The 20,944-nt window shown below is 46.1% G+C and overlaps 1 protein-coding gene across 1 annotated transcript; it reads right to left on the bottom strand.

The window, feature by feature from the left end:
* Nucleotides 1-246: 246 nt before the first annotated feature.
* SCRT1 (scratch family transcriptional repressor 1) lies at nucleotides 247-4,574 on the bottom strand. The gene is given in 3 exon segments (XM_074199504.1): nucleotides 247-421; nucleotides 423-1,294; nucleotides 4,216-4,574. Coding segments are annotated over 3 exon segments (1,113 nt in total). The 5' UTR covers nucleotides 4,331-4,574; the 3' UTR covers nucleotides 247-295.
* Nucleotides 4,575-20,944: the final 16,370 nt, after the last annotated feature.

The raw sequence follows: 20,944 nt of genomic DNA, 5'->3' as shown, positions 1-20,944 counted from the left end.
GGGACCCTATTGCTGAATAGTGGAGGGGGCTCCCTCCCTAGCCTGGAGCCCAGAAAAGGAGGCCAGAACAGAAGCCATCTTTTCCGGGGACCCTATTGCTGCTCAGTTGGGAACACCTCTCCTTCCCTGGGCCCCTCGCCTTCCAACCGGAGAAGCCTGGAAAGGGTCAGAGGCTCAGCCGCCTTCCTCTTCCCTAGTGCCGAGAGGACGGGCGAGGACCCCGGCCCTCCCCTCCCAGGACCCTATTGCTGCCAGAGGGGTGGAGGGAGGACGGAGCTCCGGGGGGGGGCCCCCCTCAGGCCCGAAGCGGGCTGAGAGGCGGCGGGCCGTGCACTGAGGAGGCGGCGGAGGGGGGCGCGGGGCCGGGCGTCGTCGGGGGGCTGACGGTCCCTCCCCCGCTTCCCTCGGCAGCCCCCCCCCCCGGCGCTGCCGCCCTTGAAGCAGGCGGACTCGTAGTGTTTGTTGAGATAGGACTTGAGGGCGAAGGCCTTGTGGCAGCGCTTGCACTGGAAGTGCTTAAAGGCCGAGTGCGTCTGCATGTGCGCGCGCAAGTTGGAGCGGTCGGCGAAGGCTTTCCCGCAGTGCGCGCAGCCGAAGGGCTTCTCCCCGGTGTGCGAGCGCATGTGGCCCTGCAGCAGCCAGGGCCGGGAGAAGGCCTTGCCGCACACCCCGCACTTGTGGCGCAGGTCGTGCGTCAGCAGGTGCATGGCCATGGCGGGCATGGACACGTACACCTTGCCGCACGTGGGACAGCGGCGTGCCAGCTTGCTGTCCAGGCTGCGATGCGTCTGCTTGTGCCGGCTCAGGTTGGACGAGGTGGCGTACGTCTTGCCGCAGTCGCTGCAGGCGTGCCGGCCGGCCCGCGCCTCGGACCCCGGGCCCGCCCCGCCCGCCGCCGGGCCCCGGCCCCCAGCCCCCGCCCCGGCCCCCGACCCTCCTCCAGCGCCGCCGCCGCCGCCGCCGCCGCTGCTGCCACCACCGCCGCCGCCGCCGCCGTCGGGGCCGCCTTGGGCCGAGGCCGAGCCGGCGCCCTTGCGGCGAGACCGGCCGTCGGTGATGAAGAAGGAGTCTGCGGCGTAGCCCTCGCTGACGGCCGCGTCGCCGTTGATGTAGCCTCCCGCCGCCGTGGCCAGCTCCGGACGCGGGGTGGGCGGTGGGGCCGAAGCCGCCGGGGGGCCCAGCTCTCCGCGGACGGCCGCCGCGTACATGGGCTCCTGGGACGGGCCCTTGAGTAGGGAAGCATCTGAGTCTGCGGCATCGTACACGGCTGGGGCGATGTAGTCACTGAGGTATCCTGCTGGGGGCAGGGAGAGCAGGAGGAGACGGAGAGGGGGGCACCGGGAGAAACAGGTGGAGGAGGGGCGGAGAGCGGCCCCGGCAGAGGAGGACCGAGAGGAGGGGGAGGGGAGGGGGGGAAGGGGCGACCGAGGGGGCCCGGGGAGCGGGCGGAAGGGGGTGGGACGGTGGGGAACGGAACAGAGAAGGGGCCGAGAGAACGCGCAAGGACAGGGAAGGATACACACAGAGACCCGGGGGATGGGGGCAGGGGGGAGAGAACAAAGAGGGAGCAGAGGCAGGGAATGAAGCGGGGTGGGTGAGAGGAGCGGGACCACCGGGAGGCCAGAAGACACAGAGACAAGGTGAGACCGGGAGGAGAGGAAGCGAGAGAGGAGGGGAAGACATGAGAAGGGGACTGACCAAATCTAGGCCACTCCCTTTCCCCCCCACACATTCACTTCCCCTGGGGGGAGCAGCTGTGCTTTAATGATTCCCCATTCTACTCGTCCCCCACCCCCCCACCCCCGCCCCATCCAATCCAAGGGAGCCTCAAGGTCGGCGGCGGTGGGGAGGATTGTGGTTGGGAGACTCCCATCTCTTCCTTCTCTCTCCTCTCTTCCTTTTCCTTTTCCTTCTTTCCTCCCTCTTCCTCTTCCTTCCCCCCTCCTCTCTTCACTTCCCTCCTCCCCCTCCTCTCTCTCTCTCTCTCTCTCTCTCTCTCTCTCTCTCTCTCTCTCTCTCTCTCTCTCTCTCTCCCTCCCTCCCTCTACGGGTTCTCCCCACTTCAGCAGTTTTGCCTGATTATGCAACACACTGCAGACGGCTGCTGCCTCCTCCTCCTCCAGGCATCAGCAGTGGCAGCTGCACAAAGCCCTGACTGTGGCCCCTGTGGTACCCCCATCCCTGATGCCTACCTCTTCCATACTCCCTGTCCACTGGCCTCTTCCTCCCACTCACCCTAGGGCCAGGGGGAACAGAGGTGTTTGGACCAAGTAAGGCTAGGGGGAGGTGGGGATAAGGAGGGTGGGTGGGAAAATGGAAGGGGAGTGGCATAGTCATACTGCCACACACACATGGCATCATGTAGGCCACATGCCGTGTCCCTCAAAGTCGCCCACAGAACACACCGAGATAACGTCAAACATTGATATGGCTCCATAGCACAGCCGCACCCACAACCATTAAGCACATGGAGTCACCTACTCATCCTGGGTCATGATTAGTATGGATAGTAGAGGGTCAGATGTGAACTAATAAAGACAGTCATGAAGTTCCATGTAGTATTACATACTGTCACACACTCATAGGACCACTCAGATAATCACACATGTTCTTATACATACAGGATCACCCTCCTTGTCATATAAGACCATGTGTTCATTCATGGTCACATACATATACAGGGGTCAGATACAGTTATACCTGGATGGGGACACTTGTCAGTCAGTCAATCTTGTCTCACACATACAGGGTCACTTGTGGTGATGCATCATCCACTCATGTATATGTATAATGTATGAATACATATGACACATGCAGGGTAACATCCACAGAGAGGGTCACATGCACATTTGAGGTCACACAGGGTCACAAACACACATTTGGGATATTATATAGTTACAGAATCATACACACCCAAGTTCACACACATGCAGTGTCATATAAGGAATATCTTAGCCACAGCCTACCATCTCCCTGGCCTAGATCTAACAGTTGTCCTTGAACTTGTGTGCCCTCAAACAAAGAGGCATCTCTCATCTACCATAGACCCCTGCCTCCTCCCAGAGCCAGATGTCCCCAACTTCTCTATCAGGCTCCCAGTCTCTGTTCTCCACTCCTCTGCATCCCCACATGTCCAGATTCAGCTTCCACAATGATGAGATTTCTTTCAGGACTCCTCAGAGACATCTCTGCTCAGGCTCATTTCCTCATTCTTCTATGACTCCTATACCTAATCGACAGACCTTTTCCACTCAGTCTTGGTACTAGCTTCAGTCTGACTTCATCCCTTTCTGTCCGTGGCTCTTTAGGTCCTGATGTGGAGGATGTCTGGGTTGAATGTGTGACCATGTGTCTGTGTTTCTGTGCATGTGTCCCTGCATGTCAATGTGTTTGTCCCAGCTGTATGTGTGTACCACCCCCATCCTCACCTACCAGGCCCTGGTTTCCAACAGCAGTTTCTGTTTCTGATCCCTGTGTCCTCAGTCTATTCTTGCCCCTAACCCAGGGCTTTTCTCAGTCCCCATTCCAGTCCTCTGCAAACAAGTTCCTTTCCCCCCTTCAATCTTCTGCAGTCTTTGGCTTGCCCCATCCTCCTCATCCTCCTTCTTCCTCTTCCTCTTCCTCCTCCTCCTCCTCCTCCTGTGATTACAGTCTCTGGTGCCTATAGCCTTAGAACTCCCTGCACCTTGGACTCAGCTCTTCAACCCCCTATTTCAGCCGCAGAATCTTTGATCTTCCCTTAGCCCCCACATTCTGTGGCCTCCTTCTAGCCCTTAGTCCTGAATAATATTCCCCCGCCCTTGACTCACCATCCTCTACCCCTCTGATTCACTATTTCCCTATTCTAACTAGCCATGTTTCAGTCCCCCAGAGACCTTGGCCCTATCTTTGGTCCCCCATGCAAATAAATAATCAAGATCCCCTGTACTCCCTCCCCCAACATATCCCAGCATTGTAAAGGCCAGGAGCCCAGCTCTCTAGAGCTCCCAGAGCCCCGGCCTCATATATTTTACCACTCATTTCTGTCCTCTGGAGCCCTGACCCCCATATCTGATAACCCCCCAACTCCTGCCGCCACCTCATATCGGCATCTAGGCTGCTCACGCCCTAGTCCCGGGAGTCCTGTAACCTCAACTTCCCATACCCCGGAGCCCTAAGCTCCCCATGAAGTGGACCCCTTAAAGTCCAGGATTCCCAGTCCTTTGGCCCCCTCACCTTTCTCTGGCAGCCTGGTTCCGAGGTCGCTCCGTGCCCGGCCATAAGGGCCCTCCAAGTCAGAAGACGAGAACGCATCAAGTTTGACCTTTTTGACCAGGAAAGATCTGGGCATGGTTCCTGCGGGGCTGTGGGGCCTCTGCGGGGCCAGGGGAGGGAGGGCGGCCCCGGCTAGGGCCTGGGCCGGGCGCGAGGGGGCTACGGCCGCCGCGGAGCCCCCTCACCATCCGCGGGGCGGTGGCCGTGGGCCAGGCAGAGCTGGGGGGCTCCTCTTCTCACACGGCGTCCAGCGGCTCCCTTCGGCCTCAGCTCCTCGCCAGGCCGCCGTGGCGCGCGCCGCCGCCTCCTCCTCTCCTCCTCCTCTTTCTCTCCTCCTCCTACTACTTCTCTCCTCTCCTTCTCTCCTCCTCCTTCTCTCCTTCTTTCCCCCTCCTTCCTTCCTCCCCTTTTTCTCCTTCCGTCCCAGCCCTCGGACAGGAGAGTGTGTGTATGGAGGGGGGGGGATCGGCTTTGCCCCCAGGTCTCCTCCCAGGCCCGGCCCCGGCCCCCCCGGGGCCCCGCCGCCGCGGCGGGCGGGCGGAGCGACGGTCCCTCAGTGGCCCCCCATAGCCCCGTGGGGCTCCGCGCGGCTGGGGCCGGGGCTGGGGCCGGGGCGGGCGGGCGCACGCTGCGCCTTTCAGCACCACGGCCAGCAGCCGGCTCCGCGCCTCGGGCTGGGGCTGAGGCTGGGGCTGGGCCCGGGGGCTGCGGGCAGCCTGGGCTTTATTGTTCTGCCGGCGGAGCGGGCGGGGGGCTGAGGGAGGGGGCGGGGGGCGGGGGCGGGGCTCAGCGCTCGGACAGCTCCCGCCGCCCGCGATCGCCTCGGTCTGCCTCTGCCTCGGTCTCTGGCTCTGGCCGGGGCCCGGCCGCTCACTTATAAAGCCGGGAAGGGGGGGGAGTAGGGGGATACGGCGGAGGCGGGGCTGGGCTCCCCTCTTCCCCTCCCCCGGGGGCTTCCCCTTCAGCAAAGCGAGTCCTGGGCTTGAGAAAGAAGAGAAGGGGGGTCCTGGTCTCCCCCGGAGGTTCCAGAGATAATGAGACCTAGGCATTGGGGAGCCTTGCCTGCCCTCAGAGTCAGGGTCCTCGCCTCCCCTCCCCCTGGGCTGCGGGTCTCGGAGGCCCCGAGTCCGCGGGGGCGGGGGGGGTTGATGCTGAGGCAGCGGGACTGCATTGGGGCCAACGCGGCGCCCTCTGCCGCAGTCTCCCCCCCCCATCCCCCGCCTCATTCTCGTCCGCTTTGGCCTCTGAAAAGCCTTGGACACTTAAGACTCTCCCTATCCCAGGCTGAGGGAATTTTCCAACCTCCCTCCTCCTTCCTCCAGCAAAGATTAGGACTTTTCTTCTCTATTCACTATTATTATTATTATTTTATTATCTATCAAAGTAAGAGTATTTTCCTCGCCCGCCCGCTCTAAAACCATGCTGAGCCGGAGGCCTGGGAACCAAGGGGACAACACCCTCTCCCCCGCCCCCCACCCGCCCCATTAACGTCTCTCAGTCCCGAACTTTACAGGCCGCCCCCTGACGTCAGGGAGGGCCCTGCCAATAGAGAGGGGCGGCCTGGACCCTAGGAGAGGGGAGGTGGGGGAGGGTCCTCGTGCACAAAGGCCGCGCTCGGGGGAGGGGTTTATGTACATTTTCCCTAGAGGAGCGAGAGAGCTCAATTCGGACCCTTGCCAGGGCTTAATTCCAACCCGATTCTTCCCCTAAATTCCCCAGGCCAGTTAGCCCCCAAATCATTCTGGACCTCTGTGAGTCCAATGGAGAGCCCTGGGCCTTCTGACGCGTGTGAGGGCGTGGGTAACGAATGTTCCAAGGTCACGACCAGGTTTGAGTGGGAGGCCGAAGGGTAGCATCCATGCCACCGACTCTTGGGCCAGCATTGTGCTTATGTAGCTGCGACACATCACTGGTATCAGCAACACTCGGGGTTGTGTGACCCTGATTTTTCTGTGACATCGTGTGTGTGTGTGTGTGTGTGTGTGTGTGTGTGTGTGTGTGTGACCAGGCATCTTACACTATCCTCTGCACTGAATGACATGGACCCCGACTTGTGTGGCAGGGATACAGTGGTTGTGAATGACACTGTGAAACCGGTATTTTGTCTGTGACCTTGTGTGTGACACTAACTGATACCAGCTGTGGGATGTGACACACTCATAAGAGTCTATATGGGTTCAAGAGCTAAAAGGGAGCTTGGAGGTCGTTTAATCTAGCCCACTCGTTTCTTTAAAAGAGGCAACTGAGGCCCAAAGAGATCAGGGAGCTCGTCCAAGGTCACGCAGTGTAAGTGGCACCGCTGGAATTTGAACCAGAGACACGGAGCCCTCGTGCCACCGCAGCCCCCTCGGATACGGTGGGCTGCCCACTTGTGTCGATAGATCAGTCTGGCCTTGGGTGGCTGAGGCTGTGGGCCGGCGTGTGGCTGCCACCAGTTGGGACAAATGCACCAACCGCTGGAACGGCTCTTGGGAGGTGCGTGTTTGGGGCCGTAGCGGAGGGAGCGGCGCGGGCCCCCCGGCCCTGGGCGCGCACGCAGCGGCGGGCCTGGAGCCCGGGGCCGGCCGAGCCGGGCCCGGGGGAAGTGCTGAGCTCAGCTCCAGCAGGCCCCGCCCTCACATTTGCATGGTCCTGGGGGCGGGGTCGGGACTGGAGGCCGCTGGGCCTGATGGCCGAGGGCTGGATGGGCGGGTCTGTGCGGGGCCGCATGTTGCGGGACTGGCCGTCCTTTCCCGGTGTCTGTGTGTCTGTGTGTGTGTGTGTGTGTGAGTGAGACTGTGCGTGCGTGCGTGCGTGCGGGGATCACTTTGTGCCAGCGCCTGGGGAAGGGGAGGAGGCGGGGTCCCAGCGTCTTTGTGGCAGCCGGCTGGGCCGGGGTGGGGGCGGGAGCTGCGGGGGGACATTCATCTTGAGTGTCAGGCCGTCCCTAGGGGTGGAGCCGCCCCCTTATCTCTGCGCCGCAGCCGGGACGGGACGGAACAGAGCAGGGGGAGTGGCGGGGGAGGCTCAGGGCCTAGGAGCCCGATTCATCTGGGCCAGGCCTGGGGTTACTGTGGGTGGACGTGAGTGTGAACAAGCCGAGGGTAGGGGGTGGGGGGGGCGGGGGGACGCAGCCGGAGAGATGAGGCCAATTAGCATTTTGATTGCGGGCCGGGGGCAGCCTGGGGGAGGGGGGGCGCATCTGGGCAGAGCCGCCTCATTACCGCCCACCAGCCCCCCGGGGCTGGGACCCAGGCGCCCCCGGCTCCCAGAGCCAGCCGCCTGCCCCCCCCACGGTCCTCTATTCTCCCATCCTTCTGTCTCGGTACCTCTCTTTTACTCCTCTCCTCTCATTCCCCTATTCCCTTGTCCTCATTCTTTTGTCCCCCAGCTCTGTCCTCTTTCTCACATTTTTGTGTCCTAATCTCTCTCGCTTTTCCTTCATCCTTCCTCTGCTTCTCTATCCTTCTGTCCATCCCTTGGACTCCGTACATCTCCCAAATCTCTACTTTCTTTCTGTCCCTGTAGCTCCATTCTTAGTCCTTCTCATCTTTCTGTTCCCTGTGACCACTTTCTGACCCTTGCAGTTCCTTTCAGACTCTCATCTTCCATTCCTTCAACTTCAACGAGCATGTTAGTTCCTACTAGGTGCTAAACCGTTTCTCTGCCCTTCTTTCTCCCTTCAACTACCATCCCCATCATCATCTCTTTGTCTCTCACATTTTTCCTCCTCCTCATCTGTACCTCTATACCTAATTTTCCTCCACTCCCTCCAAATTCCTATCTGCAGTCATCTACTTCTCCATTATTCATCCACCGTCTCTCTCTCCTATTCCTCATGCCACTCTCAGGCATCTGTGTTCCCTGGACTTGCATATCTCAGGCCCCTCTGTCTGTCTCCACACCTCTCTGATCCCACCCTCTGTCCCAGTCCCTTCATTTCTCTGGCATCCAATTCATCTATTTCCCCCTCAGTTCTCTGTCCTGCCAAATCTGTTTCCATCCCTATTCTTTCCTTGCTTCCCCTAAATCCCTATCTATCCACCGACTTAAAACTTCATTGTCTTTCTGTCCCTAATATTTGTTCAGTTCTCTCTTTTTTGTTACCCAACTTCTTTTTGTTCTCCTATCTCTATCCTTGTTTCTTCCCAGCTCTTTCCTGTCCCATCCCTCATCTCTGTTATCCCATCCTTCTTTCCTGCTCCCCATCAGTGACTGGATAATGAGGTACGGACACATGTGTGTCAACTCCCTCCCCGAGGGAATGCTTGGGATAGCACGTGTTTGGTGAGCCCCCTGAGTCCCTCACCCCCGCTGGGGATGGGCAGCCGGCACTCGGGCAAGACGGACACAGCTGGGCTCAGGGCACTACCATCAGCCAGAACAGCCCAAGCCCAGTACACACATGGGGCCCCAGGTCAATTACTAGGCCCCACCTCCAAACAAGGCTCCATGACAGAACTTACTCTGACTCAATTACTCAGGCCCTGCCCCTTTTTCCTACCTCAATTATCCAGCCTTGCTTCAAATATCCAGGTCTCACTCCAACCCCTTTCCTGGTTCAATTGAAAAATGACCATGGTTGAAAGGGCTGCAGGAAAACAGGCACATTGATGCATTGTTGGTGGAGCTAGTTGGTCCATTCCTTCTGGGAAAACAATTTGGATTATGCCCCAAAAGTAAAGAACTTCCACATATCCTTTGACCATTACTAGGCTTATATCACAGAGAAATTAAAGAGTAACAACCCCAAACTACAAAAATGTATTTATTGCAACTTTCTTATAATAAGGAACCAGAAGCTAAGGAACTGGAAATCAGCTGGGGAATGACTGAATCAATTGTAGTATATGAATATTATGGAATACTATTTTACTATAAGAAATGAAGAAAGGTGGTTTTAGAGAAATCTGAAAAGACTCAACTAATGCAAGTAAAATGAGCAGAGTCAGAAGAACAATTTATACAATTAAAAAACTATAAGAAAAACAGCTTTGATGGGTCAGCTAGGTGGTGCAGTGAATAGAGCATAAGTCCTGGAGTCAGGAGGACCTGAGTTCAAATCCAATCTCAGATACATAATAATTACCTAGCTGTGTGACCTTGGGCAAGTCACTTAACCTCACTGCCTTGTGAAAACTAAAAAAAAAAAAGAGATGGTTGTCTGAAACATGTTATTTGCCTTTTTAAAGAAAGGCAATTGACTAAAGTTGCAGAATGAGAGATTTTTTGACAAGGACAATATAATTTTTGTTTGAAGTATTTATTGCAAGAGTTTTTTCAGTTAGGGTTGGATGAGAGATGGCGACTAGGAATAAAATAAAATAAAGGGAAGGGGCATCAATGAAGCATTAAGAAAATGAACAGAAGTGAACAAAAGGAAGGTCAGAAAGAATCAAAGAACAGCAGAACAACCTCGAAAGTTCATGTTGAATTTATCATATTAAAAAAGAAAAAATGAGATTCATTGTCTTCTTTTTTGTTCCAAGTATATGGAAATGCTCATTTTGTTAGGCATTTGTAAAGTTCAGAACAAAAAATAAAAAAATTTTAAATAGATATCTGAAAAAATAAAAAAATCTTAGGTTTGGGGGGAAAACATTACCTTGACAAGATCCTGACTTCAGGATTTTCACTTCTTATTAAATTGTGCAGACCCTGAGTCCTGTCCCTGGATCAATTATTCTGGCCTTGAGCTCAGCTATTGGGACACTCCCCACTCCCCTCAACTTGGTTCCCTAGAATATGATCTATCTGTCCTTACCCTTGACTCTGTTATCTATCAACAGTCCTGCTACCTACCATTCTCCAGGAATCTTAATTTCTAATGTAGTGTATAAGTAGTCACATAGGAACCAAATTCCCTGCCATTGACCTCTCACAGATTGGTTGGTGCTATCTAGTCTCCGTTTTCCTCCACAGCCCTTCCCCTTCTTCCCATACCTCTACTACATAGAGAAATTGCAAGAGATAATGTGGACATAAGTATTAGGAATTGGGGATATCACTAGAGATAATGAGCTTCCTAACACTAGAGGTGTTCAAGCAAAGAATTGGATTTGCCTTTGTCAGGAAAGCTATGAAAGCAATACCTATGATTCTAGGGATTGATCAACAAAACTCAGTTTCACATTTATAGACACTCCACCTAACATAATCATTTCTTCCTGTTAGGGGCTAGCCCAGTGAAATGACTTACCCTCCCTCCACTGGACTAGGCAGCATAAGAGAATAATAAAATGGGATATAGACTCAGATTTTCTCCTAAGATCATAGAATTTATAGTTGGAAGTAATGTCAACACTTTTGTTTTTTTTTTAAAGAGGAAATATTGGGGGTCAGCTAGGTGGTGTGGTAGAGCACTAGCCTTGGAGTCAGGAGGACCGGAGTTCAAATCTGACTTCAGACACTTAATAATTACCTAGCTGTGTGGCCTTGGGCAAGTTACTTAACCCCACTGCCTTGCAAAAACTAAAGAGAAAAAAAATAGGAAGCATCTGTTCACCTTGAGTTCTTGTCTACCCTTGATCTTAACTTCTCATTTCCTCAAAGACTTTCATGTGCCTAACTTTCTCCTTTTATTTCTTCTCTTACTCTTCTTTCAAAATCTGTTTCTAATAGATTCTAAATTTAAAGAGGAAACAGAGAGGGGAAGGGACTTAGCTAAGGTCATTAAAATGTCAGAACCTGAATTTAAATTCATATCTCTTAACTCTAAGTTTAGAGTAACTTTTATGCCCCACTATCTTTCTATTTCTGTATTTCTTTATATCTCATGCTCTATTTCCCTCTGTATGTGCCTGGTTTGTCATAATCAATTAATCAGGTGAGCATGCATATTATGGTGTAGAATCTAGGCACCTAAGTGGTGTGGTGGATAGAGCATCAATCCTGGGGTAGGAGGATCTGAGTTCAAATTTGACCTCAGACACTTAATACTTACTTAGCTGTGCGACCTTGGGCAAGTCACTTACCCTCAATGCCTTGCCAAAGAAAAAAAACCCAATCTACACCGTAGATCAAGAAGGTAATTAGGTTTGGGGTCATGTTCCTGGTGAACTTCCAGGTGAGGGGAGATCTGGACTAACCTGGTGGTTATTCCCTCCATCCAAGAAAGGACTTGGGGTTTTTCCTTCAAAACCTAATCAGAGACCCAAATTCTGTTTCTGGCTTGGTCACACATTCTATGATTCCAGAAATCCCCTTCTTGTCTTCAGGTTTCCCTATCTGCAAAATATAAGTTAATTAATCCTTTCCTTGATTTTTAAAAAATATGGAAATGTTTTCAAAGTTGTGTTATGCAAATGTATGGAATTATTTTATTTTTAAGACTGGGCCAAATCTGTTGTTAATGAATTATGACAGGACTCTATTTATCACAGATAATACAATGACTATTTTACAATAGGATCTTGAATTTGAAATATTATAAAACAAGGGTACAATCAGTTGCCTCTGCATCATTGCAGGTCATCAAACAGAGAATGGATAAACCATTTAGGATATAGTAGAGGTTACTCCTTCTGATCAGGTATGTTTTGGATTAGGTACCTTTTTCAGTTGCTTTTCATCCCTGAGAGCCTTTGAGTCACCACTATTTGTCTGTCTCTGTCAATCAGACCTCCCTAGATCTCAGCCCAAAGTCATATCTGTTCACCTTGTCCACCCTTGATCTTTACTTCTCAGGTCCTCAAAGACTTCCATGTCCCTAACTTCCTCCTTTTATTTCTTCTCTTCCTCTTTTAATTTCTCCTCTTCCTCCTCCTCCTTTTCCTTTTCCTTTTTTTCTTGCTCCTTTCATCACTTTCTCCTCTTTCTCCTTTTCCTCATTTTCTTCTTCCAACTTCTGTCCTTTTCTCCCTCCCTTTCCTCCCTCCCCCCTTTTCAGTTTTTATTTTCTTTCTCTTCTTTCTTTCTCTTCTTCCTCTTACTCCCTTATTTCCCATTGGAAACAATTATAAGTATGAATCTTATGATGATTTTGACTGTCAAGGGATAGATATAGGGCAAACCTGCTGGAGTAAGGGCTTGGGATTTGTATGAAAAAATGGTTTGCTTTTTCTTTTCCTGAGTGATACCAGTTTTAGATAGGAACAGGAGGGAAAACTCAGTTATGTAAAGTTTGGAGCACTTGCTGATTTGGAAGTGTCAGGGATGCCATACTTAGACATTGGCAGGGAGGCATAGGGAGGAAGAAATGTCCCTTGGTAGGGGAGTAGCTTTATTGGAGACTAATGCCTCTTTGTGTGGGAGTGGCTTGGGTTCCCTAGGGTCTTATGTGAAACATCATGACAAGTGATGCTATTTGGTTGTGGTGATAAAACTGAGTTAGCGATAGGGCAGACAGGATAAAAATGAGCACATGTGCAGCTGCTTGGGTCATATAATACTGGATATAACTGGTCCCTCACATTAGATTGTCTAAATTGGAGCTCCTTACCTCTCCCCAAAACCTGTCCTTTCTTCTTTCTGTTTCTTTTGATAATATTAACATCAGATCACAAGGGCTCCTTTGCTGGCTCTTTCCTCCTCTTGCCCTTAAATATCCTCTTGTCCTTGGCATGTTTCCCAATATCTCTAATCAACTTTTTTCTATTCTTTCTTTCCCTTACTATCTACTGAGAAATACAGATCACTATGATCAGGCCCAGCCTTGATCAGAACACTGTCACTTTACAATTAAGAGACTCTAAAAAATATTATTACGAGGCATAAATGACCTAAGAAAAGTACATATAGACAGGAAACCCCGCTCCCTCCAATGCCAAATAGTTATGAATCAGAAACAGCCCACTTGCTCAGGTTCACTGCTTTCCCAGTCTCAGTTCTGAAGCATTCAGAGCTAGTCTCAGCAGCACCACTAATGCTGGCCATGGTGCTGAATGATTCTCTAATAGTATTAATGTATTCCACCTTCTAGTAGCTAGGTGGTGCAGTACACAAAGTACCAGGACTGGAGTCAGGAAGATTCCTTTCTGAGTGTTCAAATCCAGCCTCAAACATTTATGAACTGTGTGACCTTGGGCAAGTTGCTTAATCCTGTTTGCCTCAGTTTCTTTATCTGTAAACTGAGTTGAAGAAGGAAATGACAAACCAGTATCTTTGCCAAGAAAAACTCGGACACTACTGAAAGCAACTCAACACCTACCACCTTATAAGATCCTCACTCCTTCTTTTCTCTTCCTGGGAAGAGGCATATATGATATGGCTTCCTTGCATACATTAGAAGAGAAATTGCTCACTGCCTGGACAAATTCTGAGTTTTATTGAAAAAATTGACCATGTTTAACCTGGAGAAGATTGACTGAAGTGGATGAAATGGGGAAAAGAAGGGATGCAACTTGTTATGGTTGGCTCTTGAGTTGAGAACTAGAAACAATGGGTGGAAATTACAAAGAGGTAAACTTAGAAAAAGCTTTCTAACATTCAAGAGCTGTGCAAAAATGGAATGGGAAGTCTTCCTCTTTGGTAGTCTACAAGTTTAGAATGGATGATTGCTTGGTAAATATGTTATAGGGAAGATTCTTTTTATGTAATATGTTGGTCTGGATGATCTCTAAAGTCCCTTCTAACCCTCAATTTGTTCTATTATTTAATTCAATCTATTATTCAATCATATTCTATATAACTGCTGACATCTTAATGACTATTGCTGATCAAATACTCTTCTTAGTGTTAACTATTCTGCTTATCTGAAATTCTGCAACACTGCATACCTTAATGTCCCAGGTTCAGAAATTTTTTCTCATCTCTTTCTTCTTGCCTTTTTTTAGGTTTTTTTTTTTTTTGCAAGGCAACTGGGGTTAAGTGGCTTGCCCAAGGCCACACAGCTAGGTAATTATTAAGTGTCTGAGACCGGATTTGAACCCAGGCACTCCTGACTCCAGGGCCGGTACTTTATCCACTGCACCACCTAGCTACCCTTCTTGCCTTTTTTTAAAGAACTGATTAATGCTGATGGCAATGCCAGCCCCACCTGTACTTGCAGAATTTTTCTAGAAGAAGCTGATTGCTAACAGTCACATTGTTGTATGGTCATCTCAATCAAGTCCAACAAAACTCCAGGTGCATAAAACATCAATAATTACTTCTATAAATTCTCAATTCTTTTGAACCTCCCCCACAAACATTCTCCCAGGAATGAAGTGGAATTTGCTCATATTAGAGCAATCACTTTGCCCTAAATACATTCCAAACCTACTATAACTGCTTGTAAGATACTATCCACTTAAGAAGTCAGAAGTTTGTGGAAAGGGGCAGAAAAGGTACTTTTTCATGAAAAATAAGAAATAAATCCAAAGATAGATAAATAGTGCAGGAATAAGGACAAGTAGTGAGAGTCAGGAGGACCTTGGTTTAAATCCGGTCTCAGATACAAGCTTTGTGACCCTGAAGAAGTCAGCCAATGTTTCTTCCTGTGTAGGATATTAATAGTCACATTTACCTTACCAGGGTTATTATGAGACTCAAAAGAAATAATACACATAAAATTTTTTTTAAAACTTTCCTTTTTAAAAAAATACTATTTGTTATATGGAATGGGTCTCTGGGCAGGAGAAGAGGGAATACTTGGGATTACAATGACAATGTAAGAAACAGAATCAATAAAATCTCATTAAAAAAATCATAAATCTACTTGAGAAAATGTAAGGCAATGTCTCTTTTGCAGATGAATAATAAGTTGGTTAAATGATCAGGAAAAGAACTTTGTTTAATTAAAAACTGCTTAACTTCATGTGTTAAATGAACAATTTTTCAATAGAGTATAAATTTAGTTTCCAAAAGGGGAAGAAAATTGACAAATAAAAAGTCTTAAATCAGTTTGTAAAGGATAAAAAGTAATTCCCTTTTCATAGGTGAACAGTGTGATGGTTGAAAAATGGTATGAAAAAATTTTTATGTACTACAAACATAAAAGTATGAAGAACACAGTTTTCAGAGACAGATTGTTTAAGAGGATGAGAATGGCAGAGGCTGCAAGGCTTTGTGGTCCCCCAGTTCATTTGCATATGGGATGATGTCAAAAGAACTTTTAGCTTAATAACTAACATAACTGGGGCATTCTTCACTTTTTTAACCTCACGAGTGAAAGGTGAGTTAGTTCCTGCTTACCAAAAGGAAATGATTTAAGCCCCCCTCCAAAAAAAACTATCAAAAAACCAGTGAAATGATGAGGAAGAACATAGTAGGAATGGTCAACAATGGGCAAGAGAGAACTCAAAAGAAAGCAAATCTATCTAGCTACTGGAACTGTGAAGAAACCAGCAGAAAGGGAGTCAGCAGACAAGATAATATAAGTTACTGGGTCCTGATTATCTGGAGAAAAGTTGATTCTTATTTGAAGATTGCTGAATTTGGCATTATCTATGGTATGAAAATGGAGATGTTTCTCAGAGATTCCTGTAGAAGAAAGAGAGAAGACAAGCTTTGTAGTTGGTTTACGAATAGCTGATTGAATTTGGTAGAAGTCCTTGTGAATGAAGAAAGATGACTGGGCTTGTTTGCTCAGAGATAGCCAATCTGACGAACTTCATAGTTCTCTGACAAAAAGGGAAATGCTGGACAATACAATAACATCACACTTTATCAACCCTCATTTAAGGATGATTGTAAGTTAAAAGTAAAAAGAACTTAGCAACATTTCATCTGAGAACAGAAGGAAGGTATTTGCCCAAACAAAAATTAATGAGGACTAGGCAGAAAGTCATTAGAAAAGAAACTGCTTCCTATGGAAGATACCTACATAGACCAATGGTATCAAGCCCTGCAATCCAAAGTTGTGAGTTAACCCAAGCAAATGGGTTTTCCTCATTTATCTGTCTCTATATCAGGTTTTACATGTGTGTCCACTCTCCCCACATATACAGAGTGCATGTGTGGGAGAATTTAATCTACGTAGATACTGAAAACTGAAGTATTTTTTTCTAAAATTGGATCAATAATAATTAATATTTATATGTTAATTTTTACATTAAATCTCCACATTAATTTAAACCAAACTACTTTTTGGTTTACGAAGAACATTGCAAATATTGTCTTTACCATCAACGATGCTGTGAGGTAGGTCATTCAACCAGTATTTATTTATTTTTTAAATGTTATTTGATTTTATCTTTCAATTACATGCAAAGATAGTTATCAACATTCATCTTTTTTTAAGTTTTTGAGTTCCACATTTTTCTACCTCCCTCTCTTCCCTCCTCCCTCTCCATGACAGCAAGCAATATGACATAGTTATATATGTACGATCTTATTTAACATATATCCATATCAGTCATTCAATCAGCATTTATTAAGCAACTAATTTTATTTTATCAAGCACAGGACTAAGCACTATGTTATGCTCTTAGAATACAAAGAAAGGCAAAAATAGTCCTCGTTTTTAAGAAACTTGCATTCTTTTTGTTTTATTTTTGGAGCCAATCAGGGTTAAGTGACTTGCCCAGGGTCACACAGTAAGTGTCTGAAGTTATATCTGTATCCAGTACTTTCTGACTCTAGGGGTCAGTGCTCCATCCACTGTGCCACCTAGCTGCCCAAGAAGTTTACATTCTAATGGTAGAGACAACATGCAAAAAACCATGTGTAAATAATTTATGTACAAGATATCAATAGAAGTAAATGAAAAATTATCTCATAGGGAAGACACTAACAGTGGTGGGAGAGGGGAAATTGAGTATTAGAAAGGTAGCTAGCTTTATATAGAATACTGTGAGAAGTGGGGAACAATTAGAATTTACTGAGTAGGGAGGTGGTAGTGACATAGTCAAATCTACATTTGAGAAAGATCGCCTTGGTAGATGAGTGGAGGATAGATTGGGGCTAAAATGGATTGGAGGAATTTAAGGAAGGAAAATGAATCAAAAGGTTATTGTAGCAGTCTAGGAATAAGGTGATGAAGGTATGTATTAGGTGGTCACTATCAATGTGGCTAGAAGATGACATATACAAGAGATATAATTTGAAGGAAGAAAAAACAATATTTGGCAACAGACTGGTTATATGGGGTGATTTTGAGTGATGAAATGAGAATGCTTTGAGTCCAGCACACTTCATTTCCTTTTTGTGTCTTTGTTCATACCTTCCACCATGACTGAACCTAAATCATCTCCATTTGTCCAAGTTCCCTCCTTCCTCTAAAATCCAGGTCTGGGCTTAAATGAGAGCTCTGTTGTTTTCTTGATCATTTGTGATATTGATTTAACAAGTATGATCTTTAATCTGTGATTTCTTTGCAAAAACCTTTCAAGTCATCTGTGCATTTTGTGAAAACTAATTTAGTTAAAATTAGAGAGTTTTAATTCACAAATCCATTTAACTGAGCTATACAAAACATTAGAAATGAATGAATAAGCAGGGTACCACTGTTGACCCCTCTGTGTTGTGGAATCCTCACTCTTCCCTCAGGATATCTGGTGACCCATTTTTGACATGTAACCATATAATAGATATCTTGACCAAGTGAGAGAACTTGTATGAAATCCATATGTTCAATATTTGTAAATTTATCAGTGAGAAATTAGATTCTTCTCTTCCTATATTACAATGAATTTTCTTAATTCTAGTACCTTCTCTCTATTAGTTATTTCCTATTTATCTTATATATAGGTTGTTTGTAAATATTTATTTACATCTTGTCTTTACCATTAGGGTGCATGTAGGTGTTGCAATAGATAAAGTACTGAACCTGGAATCAGGAAAACTCATCTTCCCAGATGACCTTAGACACTTCTATGTGATCCTGGGTAAGTCACTTAACCTTTTTTCATCAGTTTCCTTATCTATAAAATAAACTGGAGAAGAAAATGGCAACCCACTAGTATCTTTGCCAAATGAGGTCATAAAGAGTTGGAGACTACTGAACAACAACTTCATCATTAGATTGTAAACTCCTTCAGGACTGTCTTTTCCTTCATTTTGTATTCCCAGTGCTTAACAAGATTGTTATTGTTCAAAAACCAACAGAACCAGTTATCCTGTACATAGTTTGCACATTTTGCTTTGCTTATTGTCTCCTACATTATTAATGGCTTGTGAGCGTCTTGAGGGTAGGGATTATCTTTTGCTTCATTTTGTATCCTCAATTCTTAACACAGTGGTGGGCACAAATAAATATATAAAAATGTTCATTGATTGACTGACTTTTTAAAATTCTCTTTCCCAAGCAATTGCCCTTTGGACTTAATATAGCCATCAACTATTAATCCATTGCACTCATCTTCCCAGAAACAAAGGCTTATTTTATAACTTCAGGCTATATTTCATCATATATTAATTGAATATATATTTTTTCATTCATTCATTTATATATGTGCTTGTTAAAGAAGACTATTGTTAGGGAAAGAAAATAGAGTTGAATGTGGCATAAAAATAAAAAGCATCAATACAAAAAAAAAAAAGATTGTTGTTATTGTTGAATCATTTCAGTTGTATGCCTTTCATCTTTCCTCCTGACATTATGAAGTACCAGTGAAGCACTTTGGTTGTCTACCTTTCATCCTTGTCCTTACTACAGGACAAGTCCATTTTTAGCCCTCTTTTTTGCATATCTAATTGGTTCTATGTTGCAACCTATTCATATCCACTAAGTGTTTCTCCATTGTCCTCTGTAAGATATTAATTTTTAATTTTTTGAAGACCATTGTATTCCAGACACATAATGAAAGTGTTAAATGTTAGTATTAAAAAGATGAATTTTGACTTTCATGAAGAGTCTTAGGTACTTAAAGAGGTTTTGTGATCCCATGAAGGCAAGCCTACTTCTTATTCAGCTCTGATCCCAGCTCATTAGGCCATGAGGTCCAGATATAAAAACATCAATACTTTCCTATGTAAAAAATAGAGAAAGAATATTGCAAATGAAACAGTAAATTTCTACTTCATATAGCTTGTTTTAAAAAAAATTAGACTTTTATTGATATTTTTATTTTTACATAATAGTTTGTAACCTGTTTCCTCCCATAACTCCTCTTCCTCCCCACTTCCAAAGAGCCATTCCTTTTTTTTTTTTTGCAAGGCAATGGGGTTAAGTGGCTTGCCCAAGGCCACACAGCTAGGTAATTATTAAGTGTTTGAGGTCGGATTTGAATTCAGGAACTCCTGACTCCAGGGCTGGTGCTCTATCCACTGCGCCACCTAGCCACCCCAAGAATTTGTTTTAAAAAGGGAAAAAAAGGAAGAAGAAAATAAAAATTCAACAAACCTGACTGATCACTACTTTGAAAACAAATTTAACATTATACGCAACATTCTACTCTTCTGGAAAACTTCTACTAATGCAAAAGAGAAGGGGAAAGTGTCTTCTCCTAACTCTTTTTTGAGGCATTGATTGTTGGGTAATTTTGTAATAATCCTTTTTGGTTGTTTTGTGGTGTTTTTTTTTCAAATTACATTGTTGTAGTCAATAGATATATATTTTTTCTTGGCTCTGTTTCTTTCACTTTTCATCAGATGCTGCTCTGTATTTGTCCTCTTCAGTATTACTTACTAAACAGTTATATTTTATTAGATTCAGATAGCTCATCTTATTTAGCCATTTCCCCAGTTAAATGGTATCTATTTTGTTTTCAGTTCTTTGCTTTTACAACAATTTCTGCTATAAATATTTTGGCATATATGTAGACTTTCTTCTTCCTTGGGACATTGTCTAGCAGTGAAATCTCTGAATCAAAGGATATGGATATTTTAGCCACTTTATTTACAACAATAGATTTTTTAAAGTACATTCAGAATTTAGCATGGTAATTCTAATATTGCTCTACTGTTCTTTTCTTCCTTCTACTTTTTTATGGCCCCTATCAGTCATGTAGGTTATTTTTCCAAGCCAAAAAAAGGCTGAAGGATCCCCAGATTTGAAGGCAAGAGAGGGATCTTAGGAATATAGCAGCCATCTGAACAGTAACCAGCAGGAAAAACAATGAGACAAAGGTTAGCTTTAGCCTTTTGAATGCTCCCTAGATTTCCCGCTCAGCAGTCAGTCAGCAGTACATGGTCTTCATCAAATGGTTAGCAGACTGGAATCAATTATAGTATACCTACTCGTGCTCCAAACTGGGGAGCAGGGCTCTTCTATCACAAATTATCAGTCTTCCTAGAGAAACAGTTTCCCCAGTCTTTTCTATGTGAAGGTTACAACTCCACTCCTTACATTTAAAAAACACAAAAGGGTTCCAATGTGAAAAGAAAAGAAAAGAAAAGAAAAATCATTTGGAGAGGCAGACTTTTACAGAGGAAGTTAAAGGGTAGAACAATGTCACACTTAGGAAAAAGAGGACACATATCTAAGAAATAAATATGAACCCCAAGTCACTAATAAAAGTAAAAATGGAAATGAAAATCAAAACAAACATGACGTTTCACCTCATACACTACATATTGGTAAAAATGATCAATAATGACAAAACTCAATACTGGGGGGATTGTGGAATGGTAGGTCTGTAAAACATTGTTGGAGATGCTGTGAAGTGGGACAACTATTTTGAAAAACAATTTAGAACTATGCAAAGTGATTAAAATATTCATATCCTTTGAACCTGAGACTCCATTACTGAGTTTATGACCTAAGAAAGCTGTCGGTGAGATAAAAACCTTCATTTACACCAAAATATAACATTGCTTTTTGTGTTAGCAAAGAATTGGAAAAGCAGATGCCCATCAATAGAAGAATGACTGTACAAATTATGGTACAAGAATATAATGAAATATGACTGTA

This window comes from Macrotis lagotis, chromosome X, assembly GCF_037893015.1.
Source record: "Macrotis lagotis isolate mMagLag1 chromosome X, bilby.v1.9.chrom.fasta, whole genome shotgun sequence".
Classification (NCBI taxonomy): Eukaryota; Metazoa; Chordata; class Mammalia; order Peramelemorphia; family Peramelidae; genus Macrotis; species Macrotis lagotis.
This window is presented reverse-complemented; position numbering and strand designations above follow the sequence as displayed.